This window comes from Marmota monax, unplaced genomic scaffold (assembly GCF_021218885.2).
Source record: "Marmota monax isolate L192 unplaced genomic scaffold, Marmota_monax_Labrador192_F-V1.1 WCK01_AAM20220418_F8-fsc00186, whole genome shotgun sequence".
NCBI classification, from domain to species: domain Eukaryota; kingdom Metazoa; phylum Chordata; class Mammalia; order Rodentia; family Sciuridae; genus Marmota; species Marmota monax.
In genome coordinates, this window is record NW_026694725.1 from 2,639,601 (window position 1) to 2,653,385 (window position 13,785).

General features: G+C 40.4%; 1 protein-coding gene across 1 annotated transcript in view; it reads right to left on the reverse strand.

Annotated features, from left to right (window-relative positions):
* The window catches only part of LOC124078996 (antigen WC1.1-like), a 58,819-nt gene that overhangs the window by 3,404 nt on the left and 41,630 nt on the right, over window positions 1-13,785 (reverse strand). The window contains 7 exon segments of the mRNA XM_046424148.2: window positions 1,738-1,884; window positions 4,062-4,157; window positions 4,629-4,766; window positions 5,109-5,168; window positions 5,361-5,675; window positions 5,765-5,806; window positions 12,500-12,814. Coding sequence (XP_046280104.2) covers window positions 1,738-1,884; window positions 4,062-4,157; window positions 4,629-4,766; window positions 5,109-5,168; window positions 5,361-5,675; window positions 5,765-5,806; window positions 12,500-12,814 — 1,113 coding nt within the window.

Below are 13,785 nucleotides of genomic sequence, written 5' to 3' on the forward strand. Positions count from 1 at the left end.
TCACAATAGCCAAGTTATGAAAATAGCATGGGCACCTGTCAATAGATGAATGATAAAGAAAATTGGCAAATATACAAAATGGAATTTTACTCAGCTATAAGAAATGAAATTATTGCATTTTCAGGTAAATGAATGGACCTGGAGAATATCATGCTAAGTGAAATACACCAAACTGAAAAATCCAGAAGTTGGATATTCTATCTCTTACGCAGAAGCTGGGACAAAATAAGGAAATAAAAAGGGGGGTATCCTATGAAAGTAGAAATCAGTGGAATAGAGTAAAAAGATTGACAAGGAGGGAGGAAAAGATAGCGAAAGGGAGGAATTATGGAATGAAATCGACCAAATTTTGTTATGTATGTACATAAATATACCACAGTGAATTTCACCTTTATGTATGTCTATACAGCACCAGTTTAAAAAAACTATAAATAATCATAAGAATGATTGGTAGAGTAGAGAAGGGGGAGCAGAAGAAGAGAGAGCAGAAGAAAAGTGGAGTATTAGGGGTTGAAATGGAGAAAACTTTATTTCATGCATGTATGACTATGTAAAAATGAACCCTACTATTCTACTATTATGTAGAACTATAATGTACTAATAAAACATTAAAAAGTAAATAAATAAGTGTTGGTGAGGATGTGAGGAGTAAGAAACACTCATACATTCTTGGTGGGACCACAAATTAGTACAATCACAGGACTAGGGTCCCTGCTATTCCACTTGTTGGTATTTATAAAAGAGCTGAATTCAGCATATTACAGTGATATAGGTATATCTATGTTTATAACAGTAGAATTCATAGTAACCAAGTTATGGAACCAGCCTAGGTGTCTGTCAAGGAATGAATAGATAAAAAAATGTGATTGCACACACACACACACACACACACACAGTTCCATTTAGACATAAAGAAAAATGGAAAAATGGATAATGGATGGAACTGGAGAAAATCATGCTAAATGAAATAAGCCAGACTCAGGAAGTTAAGGGTTGAATGTTTTCTCTCATATGCAGAAACTAGAGGGAAATAAGAAATAAAAAAATCTGGGGGAGATCTCATGAAAATACAATAACAGTGGAGTCGAAGGGGATTGAGGGGGAGGAAGAGGGGAAGGAAAAGGAAGAAACTCTGGAATGAAATTAACCAAATTATGCTATTTGTGTGCTTGAATATGTCACAATGAATTCTATGTTTAAATATAACTGTGATGCAATAGCTAAAAAACAATAAATAAATAGAAGAAAGATCAGTTGAATAGAGGAAGGGGATCAAGGGGAGGCTGGGAAAGGAGAAGCATTAGATATTTAAATGGAGCAAATTATGTTAAATGTATTTATGAATATGTCAAAATGAATGCTACTATTATGAATAATTATAATTCACTAATAAAAACTCTAGAAAGCTTTCCAAATTACTTCTCACATACTTGTTGTCTGAACATAGGTGTTAGTTTGTTGTGTGAAAATTGGAACAAAGCCACAAAATCTCTGCAGCTCATATATACATGTCTCTATCCCATGGCCTGTGTGTGCAGACAGAGAACACAATATTTATCTCCTTTCAGAAGAAATACAACAGCTTCAATAAACAGAAAAATGGAAGAGATGACATCATCTTGGTTTACAAGGCTACCTAGATTCTTGTAATAAAAGAAAATGGTTCTTTAACATGTCCAAATCCATCTTTTCCATGACAATAATGCAGGACAACTGGAGAGAGAGCTATCCACATACCTGTCTGAGAATACCTGGCACCACCTCCCTCTTCTGGGAAAAAAGTTTTCTCCTTCATTCCAGAGGAAGAAGGAATTTCAGAAACACGTAACTCTTCAACATCATCATAACTATTACTGGTGGCATCTGCATGCTGCCCTGCAGGTTCTGAAAACAGAGAGTAAGTGGAAGAGCAAGATACTTGTTAGTTGCAGGAAGCCATCCATGAAATACATGAGGACCTTCTCTCACCTTGGAAGCCAAGGAGGGATAGGCCTGGCATTGGGAACTTTCTGTGGCTTTCCCAGGGCAATAGATCACCCAATGCATATGACCTTTCCCTCCACTGTGCTAGAAAGGTTCCTCATAGTAGTACCAGAGATGGGCATATCCTATTAGGAACTGGTCAGCCCACCTTTATCCTAGTTTGGTAAAGAATATGCTATGGAAGGCCTTTGATGTTTCCTGATATAAATAAAGCAGGTGTGGGCTCCATTTTGTCCAGAAGCTCAATTCGTTTGATTAGCTTGCTTGTCCTATCCCCGCTTTTGAAACTACTTTCTGTGTTCTGTGATTTTCAGCCATTTTATTTCTCTTAGCTTTTATTTCTCATTTCACCGAGGGGAACCCCATTCCTATCACTAGGGGGTTAGTCAAGGTGATGTCTTCAGTCTCTTCTAATGCAGAGATTCTAATAGCTGATAAATATAGGCACCATATTCCAAGGTTGTCCCAAAGGCATAATTGATCTCTGTATTCTTAGAAACCACGTAAATCATCTAAATATTTCAGTATACTAAGGTCAATAATATTTTACTAACATTATTCCACAAAACATCGATAAAAGTTATGCTGAGTTTGAGGCACTCTTTTCAGGCATGTGGTAGAGGGTTGAAAAAATATGTACGTATCAGTGAGTCAGGGAGATTTCATCAGGATTAAGGAGAATGCATGTTGTTCATATGGCCTCTGAGGCAATGGAGACACAGTGCTGTCCAGAAGAGAAGCCTGGCTTTCTGTCTCCCACACATAGGCTATCCTACTAATTCCAATTCCAGGAGGCATGGGTTTCAACCTCCTCTGCTGCTCTGCTGTCCTTAAGATCCATCTTGACAGAGCACTCCTGGACATGCTTCATCTCAGGAACTCTCCATTTTCACCACTTGGGGAAGATCCAGGATGTCTTCCTTTCTTAGGTCTACAAAGGTGTAGACAAGAGCTAAGTGATTGATAAGTACAGATATCACACACTCCATGTGTTTCAGGGATTATGAAGATCATTATTTTTCTTAGTATCACTTAAACCACAAAATGGTGCATACATCCCTCTATTTCAGGATCAAAACCTCAAATCCATGCTTCTCAATGTCCTCTTTCATCAAGAAATTTTTGAGATGATCAGGTTCAAATGTTCTTTTTAAAATTATGACCTTGGGTTTTTACAATGATATGTTTGAAGTATACCTATGACCATAAGGAAGTAGCTATGGAAACTAACAGATTAGAATGTAATCTTTCCTTTTCTAGATGACAGAGAGGGTGGAGAGGAAAAAAAATAGTTGTGAACCAGACAGAAGAGACCCTTCCCATCCTAATCATAGAAAGTTTTTCTCAGATGATAACCTCCTCCTCACCCCCACTATCCAAGGGAAGACTTGTCTCTACTACCTGGGGCAGATTCAGGGTCTCCATTCTCCTCACTGTTCCCTGGGTTATAGGGTAGCTCAGTTGCTGAGCCATTAGACATGGTTCCTAGTAGAGAGAAAACATCATAGAAAAACACAGTAGGAGGTCCAGAAGAAATTTTGGTTTATGGTTCAGAAGAAATTTTGAAGCTTCATACTTGTAGAGAGAGGGCTTGGAGCTCTTGCCATTGGAGGATGCTGAGAATTGTTACAGTGGTCCAGAAATATTCCTAAAAGTTCATGTTTTAAATGATTGGTCCACAGGTTGGTGGTAATGGAAAAGGTAAAACCTTTAAGGAGCTGGGACTAGTGGGAGGTATTAAGTTGTTGGGAACATGGTCTTGAAAAGGATTATAGGATGCTAATCTCTTCCTCCTTTTATTGGTTTGCTGGTCACTATGAGGTGAGCATCTTTGCCCCACTACTTGCTCCCAGCATGATATGCTGCCAGGTTACCATGGAGTAAAACATCTGAAAATGTGAGTCAAAATAAATAAATATTTCCTCCTTATAATTTGATTATCTTAGGCATTTTATTTCAGTAATAAAAAGCTATCTAATATGCCACGTGTGGCAGGGTTAGTCATGTTGTCTTTGCTTACTGAAGATTCCCACACTGATGGCAAACTCATGCAAAGAAAAGGAGGCTATGGAACACACCTGGGCTGTTTAGCAGGCTCTCATTTTCTGGATTTATTGAGTGATCTATCTCCTGGTACAGGACTTCATCAACAGCAGCTTCAAAAGTGGATAAGGCTGTGGAAAGCAGAATGAGTTCAAATATTGCTCCTAGAAGTCTTTCCTTTACCAACAGACAAAATCTTCTCCAATGCACACTCTTGGAGATACCCTCTGAGCTAGGGACTTCATGGTCCTGAAGATTCAAGTGATGATCAGGATAATTGGGTTCTCTTGAGCTTATGGTCCCTTTCTTTATCTTTGTGATCATTGGGATAGAACTAGATTTCCTGGCCACCACTGGATCTTATACCCAGTCTCCACTAGCACTCTTCATATGGGAAACCATCATATTTGGGGCATTGGGGCTTCATTTTTTAACCTAGGATGAATTCATGTGTTCTAAATCTCCAAGTCCATGTAGAGAAGTTTTTCATATAATCAGAACAAGGTAAAACATATACTTAAAAAACAAAACAAAACAAAAACCCACAATTGACCCTATATTATCCCTGCATACTTTCTGGTCACAGCATTCCTATGCCCCACCTTGGTGCTTTGCTCTCCATCTGAGCAGCTGAGTTCCCAGGATGATTAGGACCAGAAACAGAAGGGCTCCCAGGATCATGCAGAGGATCCCAGGTAAGGAGAAGATGCCAGGGACAGGGGCTGAGGCTGAACTGGTGCCTGAAGAAGAAAAGGGCCATGAGTCTTTAGAGAGGACCATAAGCTCAGGAGAACCCAATTATCCTGGTCATCACTTGAATCTTCAGGACCATGAAATCTCTAGCTCAGTCATCATAGATCTGCCTGAATCCCAGGATATTGCCACCCTAGATCCTGATCTGGGCTGTGTCAACTATCTTCTGAGTCTAGTTTGAAGGGTTTTCCATAAAGTGAATGTGTGTGAGGCTTTGGAGCTCTCTGCTACAACTTAATAAAAATGATGGCTTCTTTTAACACCTGATCATCAGGCCTGTGTAGACTCTATAGGGCAGAACACTGAAAATCTACTTAACTCCTTATTACCTGATTCAGAGTAAAAGAACCACTTATTTCTAGGAGTGGGGTGAATTCGTGTCCTTTTACCTGGGAAGAAGAGAAGGAAAATGGAATCATTGCATTGTGCTGGTCTGGGAATGTCATTCCTGCCCACCCATCACCACTGGCACATGGTTCTCTTCCAGATGCCAAGAGTTCAGGGCAGCAGGGCAAACTGGGAAGCCCTTTGGATGCAAACACACTTCAACCCTGTCCTCCCGTCCTGGTCCTGCTACTCACCAGAGCACCTCACACCAGCGTCCTCCTCATGCTTGCAGTCACTCTGTCCCCAGGGTGCTGCAGCACAGGCCCACAGGGAGGGCTCCCTGCCCCTGCACTGCACCTCATCCAGCCAGATGCTTCCATTTCCAGGGCCAAATGCAGCTTCTCCTGGGGCTTCCAGGGCAGAGCCACATCCCAGCTGCTGACACACCACCTCAGCCTCTGCCAGGCTCCAGGAGTCATCACACACAGTGCCCCAGGCTCCTTCATGCCAAACCTCCACTCGCCCTGAGCACTCGCTGTCTCCTCCCCTGAGTTGGAGCTTCTCTTTGTCTGAAAAGGCAGCAGCACCTCCTCTTACTCCCTGGTGGGAGGAAAGGAGCCCCTGGAAGCCATGGGGAAGGTGTGAGGGGATGAGGTACCTGTGCAGGGTGCCGTGGCTGGACAGCTCTTGGGTCTGTTTCCTGCAGGAGCAGACAGTGGGGAAGCACTGGTAAGTAGCAGTTGGTGGGATCCTGCCCCAAGACAAGGCTCTCTAAGGTCCTGTGCTCAGTTCAGATGACAGGTGGAGACAACAGGCTTCACAAGCAGTCTCAGGTCCTGGGTTACTGAGACATCCCCTGGAGCATATCCCTTTCAGCAGCTGAAATTTTATCAGTTTACTTGTTTTTTTCTGTGCTCATAATGTGAAAAAACACAAACATGATCATGCACATGCTCATATATGTATACTCAAACACACAGAGAGACACACATAACTCAGAAAGAAAACTTCACTAGAAAGGGACCTTACCTAATTCCCTCTGTTCCTGTGAACAGGACAGTGCCTGGCATGTTGAATGCCTTTCTTAGAAGTATGTATGGGTGACTTTCTACGAATGTTATAAACAGTGGCTTATAAATATTTACTGATTAAATGAATAGAGGAGTAAAATCTGCTGAAATTTTTTTTTTTGAATTCATGCTAACCAGAAAGGTAATAAAGAGTAAGTTAATATCAATGTCTTGTGGTAACAAATATTAGACATTTAAAATATAAGTACTGAGTAATCCCCAAAGTAATTTGTACTCAATATCCCTCATTGTTTATAAAAATTACAAACATTAAAAGTATTTATTTAAATTAATTAACATTATTATTTTAAATAAATTAAAAGTATTTTTTTTACATAAACAAAGCAAGTAGAATTTAGAGAAAAGTTAACAAGTAGATAATAGTCGGTAAGATAGAAACGTTTGCATAAACAGGTAGTACACTGAGGAAAATTAACTCATGAAAGGACATAGAGGTAACATCTAGCAAGCAAAACAAAACAAAAGAATACATAAAAAAGCAAAATGACACTAAAAAAACATACATGGCACTTTTCCTAAAAAACCATCACGGGTATACATTATTCCCATTACTCTTATCAACCTCCTACCCTATGCAGGGAACATCTCTAGAAACCTCTCTTGGGTGGCTACTCACTTTCAGGATTGGATGTTTCACTATTTCTCAAAATGTGAAGTCTATTGTAAGGGGAAAAATACATCAATACCTAATCTTATAATTTATTATCACTTCAGCCTCTACAGGGAAAAGGAAAAAAAATAAAGTGAGGAAAGAGAAGAAAAGGTAAAAAGTAAGCATTTGCTTTTGGAACATTTACCATCATATGCCATTGCATTCTCCTTGGATTTCAGGCATTTCCTAGCATAGGTTTGTGGGCTTTGTTTGTTTTTTGATTTTTAAGCTTCTGTATGTTCTTTGACTTTAGATTAATGGTCAAGTTATAAAAAAAATCCCAGTGTTTTTTATCAAGATATGAAATACCAATTGACAACAATTGTTCCTACAAAGTTATATGACAATATCTGTTCAAAAAATAGATATTCTGTGATCTTACAACCATTGGCAGTCGTCTTGTAGTAATAAACCTACTAGTATATAGTGTTACATGTGCAAGGACATTTGTTACAATATTGTTTGTAGAAGGGAAAAATAGAAAAGAATTATAAATTAATAGCAAAATGATTATGCAAATTGTAATGCTAATCTCTTAAGAATGTAACATCATGGTGTTGTTTTACAAATGAGTGAGCTCTACTTGAGGAATATCCACAATATATTGTTAAGAAAGCCAATGTAACAATAGTAAGTATGATATAATTCCAATATTATAAAACCAAATAAAAAGACACCATAGGATAAATGCTTTTATCACTATATGGCTTAAGATAGGATTTCACGAAAATAGAGGGTTGGGAAAAATTTTGATTTTTAAGTCCATTAATCTTATTTAAATAAGGGGAATATGGAATATAAATAGATAAGAGTTTGTGCAATGTCACTAATGTACTCTCTATATTTTTATATGTCTTTATATTTATTTATATGTCTTTATATTTATTTATATGTTTATATTTAAAGACTCTTTATATTTATTTATATGTCTTCCTTGATTTGGATGAGTAAGGTTTTGGTAATTCAGTGTAATAGAAAAAATATTGTTTAACTCTACAGCAAAAACAAACTAGAGGGAAGAACATAAATCCCTTAGTGTTAAGCATGTGGCTGATTCTGTGAAGAGAGCAAAAAAGAGCACAGCATAAGAGAAGATGGGGTGGTCATCCCTTCATGCCTCTAGTGCTCGTTGTCCAGACAGACAGCATTACTCATTCCCTGGGGGGCCTCACATGGAGAGGTTGTTTAGTGTTACGCAGCACTAAAAAATGACAAAATCATGGAATTGCAGGGAAATGGATGGCATTAGAGCAGATTATGCTAAGCGAAGCTAGCCAATCCTTAAAAAACAAATGCCAAATGTCTTCTTTGATATAAAGAGAGCAACTAAGAACAGAACAGGGAGGAAGAGCATGAGGAAAAGATTAACATTAAACAAAGATGAGTGGGGAGAGAGAAAGGGAGAGAGAAGGGAAAGCATATGGAAATGGTAGGAGACCCTCAATGTTACACAAAATTATATATAAGAGGTTGTGAGGGGAAAGGGGGCGGGAAACAAGGGAGAGAATTGAACAACAGCAGATGAGGTAGAGAGGGAAGATGGGAGGGGAGGGGAGGGGGGATAGTAGGGGATAGGAAAGGTAGCAGAATACAACAGTCACTAATATGCCATTATGTAAAAATGTGAGTGTGTAACCGATGTGATTCTGCAATTTGTATTTGGGGTAAAAATGGGAGTTCATAACCCAATTGAGTCAAATGTATGAAAGATGATGTATCATGAGCTTTGTGATGTTTTGAACAAGCAATAAAAAAAAAGAATGAATCCAAACCCAATCAGTAGTAATCTGCACCCATGAGTCATATCCCCAACCCCTTGAGTGGCTCACAGTCCCCTCCCCTTTCTATGGGGGAAGTCCTTCAAAGCCTGAGAACAAGCTGACTACATATTCCCTGGCAATTTTTGCTAATTAGGCTAATTAGAGACATGAGACATGGTTTCCAGTTGTTTCTGCATCTGGGAGCCACAAAGAAATGGGCCAGTGTCACTTCTAAATGCAGCTCACTGACACACACAGCAATACATTAATCAACTTGCTAGTCAAATGAGCTTATTTCCAGCATTAAATAGACAATATGTTGTAGAAGACAAAGACCACTAAAGACTTTTGGAAGAGTCTAAGCAACAAGTGATCTTTCATGAATTAAGATGAGAGTGGGAAGAAAGGAGTAGAAGGATTTAGGACATGGTTTCTGGTAGAGACATAGACCTTGCTACTACATTGAAACTGGAGGGAGAGTGAAATGGAGACATGAATGTAGACTGAGAATAAGTAATTGAGCACAGCAATGGCATTAACAGAGATGGGGAATAGAACAAGGAGAAAAAGTTAGTGGCAGGGATTGAAGGATTAGAAAAAAACACTCTATTTTGAAAACTAAATTTGAGCTGTCTATCATATATTCAAGTGAGGGTACATTAGCAATGAAATATAGGAGTTTGGACCTAAGGGCAGAGATCAGCTATGGAGGTTTATATTGGGAGCTGTCAGTGAAATGATATAATTTAAGGCCATGAATCCCAATGAGATAAGGAAAGGAAGACGGAGCTAAGGAAGAGTACAGAGTCTAAAATTTAGATATCTAACAAAGAAGTTCTAGTACTGTAAGACAGAATAATAATCAGTAAGTCAGAGTGACCATAAGGAAAAAACAAAAAAGCAGATAGACAGCTGAAAGTTTCTATTTTCCAGTGAAGTTTGAGGCAAGACCATCATTTATGTGTATGATGTGGTTAAATAACAGTGAGGGGCAGATCAGTGAATTTGTAAAATGTCATGTTAGAGAAAGAACAAGAGGACACATGAGAGAGGCACACTACAATATGGGGCCAGTGTGGAGGGCCCATCAGAGATTGGATCACAAATTCAAAGAGACAGGATAATTTTACATTATAACAGGAGACAGTACGTGTCCATGATTCATCAGTCCTTGCTTAGTCTAGTGCAGGCAGCGAAGAGTTAGGTAGTTAACTCAATATCTTGTCATTGACTGACAGAAGAGAAGGGGGAGTTGAGTGTACCTGAAGGGGGAGGATTATAATGGGGCATCTTGTTGTCTTCAGGGTAAGAAGAACATGTGCAATCATGAGCGGAGTGGAAAACTGATAGGGGAATCTGCATGAGGATAAAATATGTGGAAGGGGCTGGGGATGTGGCTCAAGTGGTAGCACGCTCGCCTAGCTTGCCGAGGCACTGGGTTTGATTCTCGGCACCACATAAAAATAAAGATATTGTGTCCACCTAAAACTGAAAAATAAATATTTAAAAAATATTTGGAAAAGGAGAATGAAGAATATGTGCCATAAGGAGAAGAGGCAATAGTTAGAGAGGGAACAATGCAAACAAGATCTCAAGCTGGACTGTTGGTGATGGTCAATAGTGTGGCCATCCAGGGAGATGGGGTGGGAGGGAGCAGAGTGATTTGACAGGAGAGAGTCAGGAATGGAGAGGCCAGGATGTTATCTCAGTGTGTTCAAGGATGTTGGAAGCACCAGGAACAGGAGACAGAGGAGCCTGGTGAGCCTGGTACTGCAGCCTTCCTGGATGACGGGGAGTGACCAGGTTGGAGATTGACACCAACAGAATTGGTGGCCGGTGTCACCTCATGGGTCAAATTTCACATTGCTGGACATGGAGAAAAAGGAAATAAATTGTTGAAAATGACAAATAAAAGGAGGGATATTTTTATTTTAAGATTTGGCCCAGAAATATCCTTTTGAAAGAGACGCACAGAGCCTCCAAATGATAAGGACATCATTGTTTTCAGAGGACAGCCAGATTTTTGTGAGAACATGAAACCGAAGGGGACATTACAGGTCTTAAGAAATTGGAAGATGATAGTCTCCAATTTCCAACAGGCCCCATGGAATGTTTTCTGGGAGAGGGATGAAGTGGGCATATTAGTTTGCAGTAGCATATGGATAAAGGCTCAGAGGAGGTAGTATCAACCAAGACCTCTGGGACTGTGAGGAGATCAGTTCAAGAGAAACATAAGGGGAGAATAGGTGCCTCATTTCCCAGAAATTCCCCATAATGTGGCAGAGGAGAAGACTAATAAACAGCTTTTCAATAGGATTGCTACTGGGGCCATGCCTTGAGCTTTTTTTTTACCCATCCAGGTAATCAGGCATCACTTTCACCACCCTCTTTCTACTCTGCTCCTGATGGGATTTTATCAGTACCTCAAGGTCACCACGCTTCTCACACCTCAGTATTTACAATGACCAAATGTTATAATTACTTCCTTCCTTGGACATCTACTCCTCCTTTAGGTCTCAACCTAAATAGGATTTATCTTTTTCTCAAATTACCCATTTCCAAAGCACCTTCTACTTTTTCCTGTCACTCACGTTATGGCTGGTATGTGTTATCATGTTGGAGGGTAAACTCCATGAGGACAGGGAAAGTATTTTATTCTTGTCTCTCCTCCTGCCTAGAATTAAGTTTCTACTTATAAGGCACTCCATTACTTACCATCAACAATCTTGCCTAAGAGGTTGTCTGACTGATGTAGAGTAAAAGACCATGAGCTCAAAGACAACCCACGAGTACTGGATTCCCCAAATTGTTCCTCACTCTCCTGAGGGCATTGGGTGCATGAAGTGCTTACTCCTAGCCTCAGTTTGCACATCTGGATTAAATGATCTTCATAATATCTATGAACAGTGTACCGAGAGTTTTAACCTTCATTACATGTGAGAAAAAACCTTAACATAGTGATATGATATAGCAAGTGATTTACATAATTGAGGTCAAATTTTTCACTCTACTAAGGAAATACAGAGTAATTACTAAGGAAATACAGAGTAATAAGCCTTAGGCTGCACTAGCCATTTGCTTACATGGTTTTTCAGAGGATAAATGTGGGAGATCAACCTTGCACTTGACTGAGTCACACTCCCCGGCTGGGTGCTGAGGCGCTCAGTCATAGAAATGTGGCAGAGCTTTCCCCACCCTTCTTGGGTTTGAGGGTCAGTATCTGGTGCATGGGTGTGTCTTGCTACAGCCCCATGGGTGAAGCTATGCTCACATGTTCCTTTGTAATATAACCCCTTGCCCTGTTTAGGATAGAATCTTCCATGGAAGTGCCTTGTGTGTGTATCCCCTTCTCTTACTGTGTCCTTGGGTGTGGCCTACCCAGGTGTCAGTCAACCTGCTGACAGTGGACATCTTCAAGATAGACTCAGCCTCCTGAAACCTGACCTCTTGCCTCATTTGAATAGCTTCTCCTCAATAACAGGGGTCAGCCGCGTGCTCTCGCTCTCTCTCTTCCTGCGGACCCTTAAGGTCAGAGGAGCCATCACAGCGACCCCAAATAAAAAGGTATTTGTGTCTCTTGTGTGATTATTTAGCCCAGTTTTCCTGGAGTGACCCCTGAACCTTTTAGTTGTGAACAGAAACCCGGCAGATAAGTCCATGCTTCTACATGCTCAGTTTAATATCCATGACATTTCCCACATAAATGGCTGTCAGAACAGGTTTACTTATTTCTGTCATTCATTGAAACAAGATTGTAAATTGAGGCTTAAATAATCTCTATTCAAATGTTCGTCTAGTAAAACTTATTTAAACTCATTCCTTTGGTTTGAAAGTATGAAATTTCTCTAACAACCTGTAGAGTGAGGACACAGGAATAGGGAGTAAGTCACCTGAACACATGATATAAGCTTCCTCCTTTGCAGAGCAAGATCTTTGTTTCCAGGGGTCAGAAGGACACTGCCAGAGAGAGGTGTCCGTTTTCCTACACTGGATTTCATCTACCCAACGGGGTCTAGAACCTTCTCTGAGAGGAACAGAAGAGTTGAGAATCCCACTGTTCCCACAGCCAAGCTGTCTGCAGATCACGGACAAGGTCACAGCTTCCATGGGGCTGTGGCAGACACTGCCCCATGTGTTGTTGTAGAAAACCTCCAGCCACCCAGCACACTCCTGGTCCTCGCTCACCAACCGGAGGGCCAGGAACTCTGAAACCAAGAGGAGGAAAATAGGACACAGTGAGCATTCAACTCTTAGTGCTGTTTTTTCTTTATCCCTAGTTACTGAGTGCTCATTGCCAACTTTGCAGATGAAATGCCCAGTAGGTGGAAAGACAAAACTTTTATCCCTTTTACCTGTTTTAATAACCTGTATGTCTCTTTCTATTTCTATGACAATGGTGTAGTGGAAAATGAACAGGCAAGAACACTGAAGTGGGGCTCTTGAAGGGAGGGAGGCAAAGCTACTTGACTAAATACATGACAGATCCTGGGAAAGGGGGTATGGACAGTGAGGTGACAGAGTAGTGAAGTCCAAGGTATGTCAGTTCCTGATCCTGGAGCTTGTGAATAGGTCACCTTGTGAGGCAAAGGGGCTTTTTAGATAAGATCAAGATAAGGATGTTTTAATAGTGAGATTATTTTAGATTATCATGAATTAACCATGTGAGCACAATCAAATCACATCCTTAGACCTGTGTTTTCAAAAGCAGACAGCAGTTTCTGGCTCTAGTCAGAGAAAGATGTGAAGAAGAAAAAATGCTCAGAGGTGTGCCAGGTGGTTGACTTAAAGAAGAAAGTGGAAAACAGGCAACTTTAAGACATTGGAAAAGGCAAGAAAATGAGTCTTCCCAGAGCCTCAGATGAAGGCAGTCCACTGACACCTTGTCAGCTCAGGTGGACTGGGGTCAGACTTGAATTGTGTTGTTTTAAGTCATTAACTCTGTGGTAATTTATTACGGCAGCAACAGGAAACTAATACAGTGGGGTCTTGGGATGTTGCACACACAGTAACTGAAGCATGAGGTCTGCAGTCAAATGGACACTGAAGAGAATGATTGTCAGGAGGCAGGGATGAGAAGGAAGGAGCAGAAGCTCAGCTGATGCATCAGGAAATGGAAGCACCTCATCTTTTTCTGCTAGAGACACAGGCACTGTGGAATGAGCCTCTTCTCCCTCCT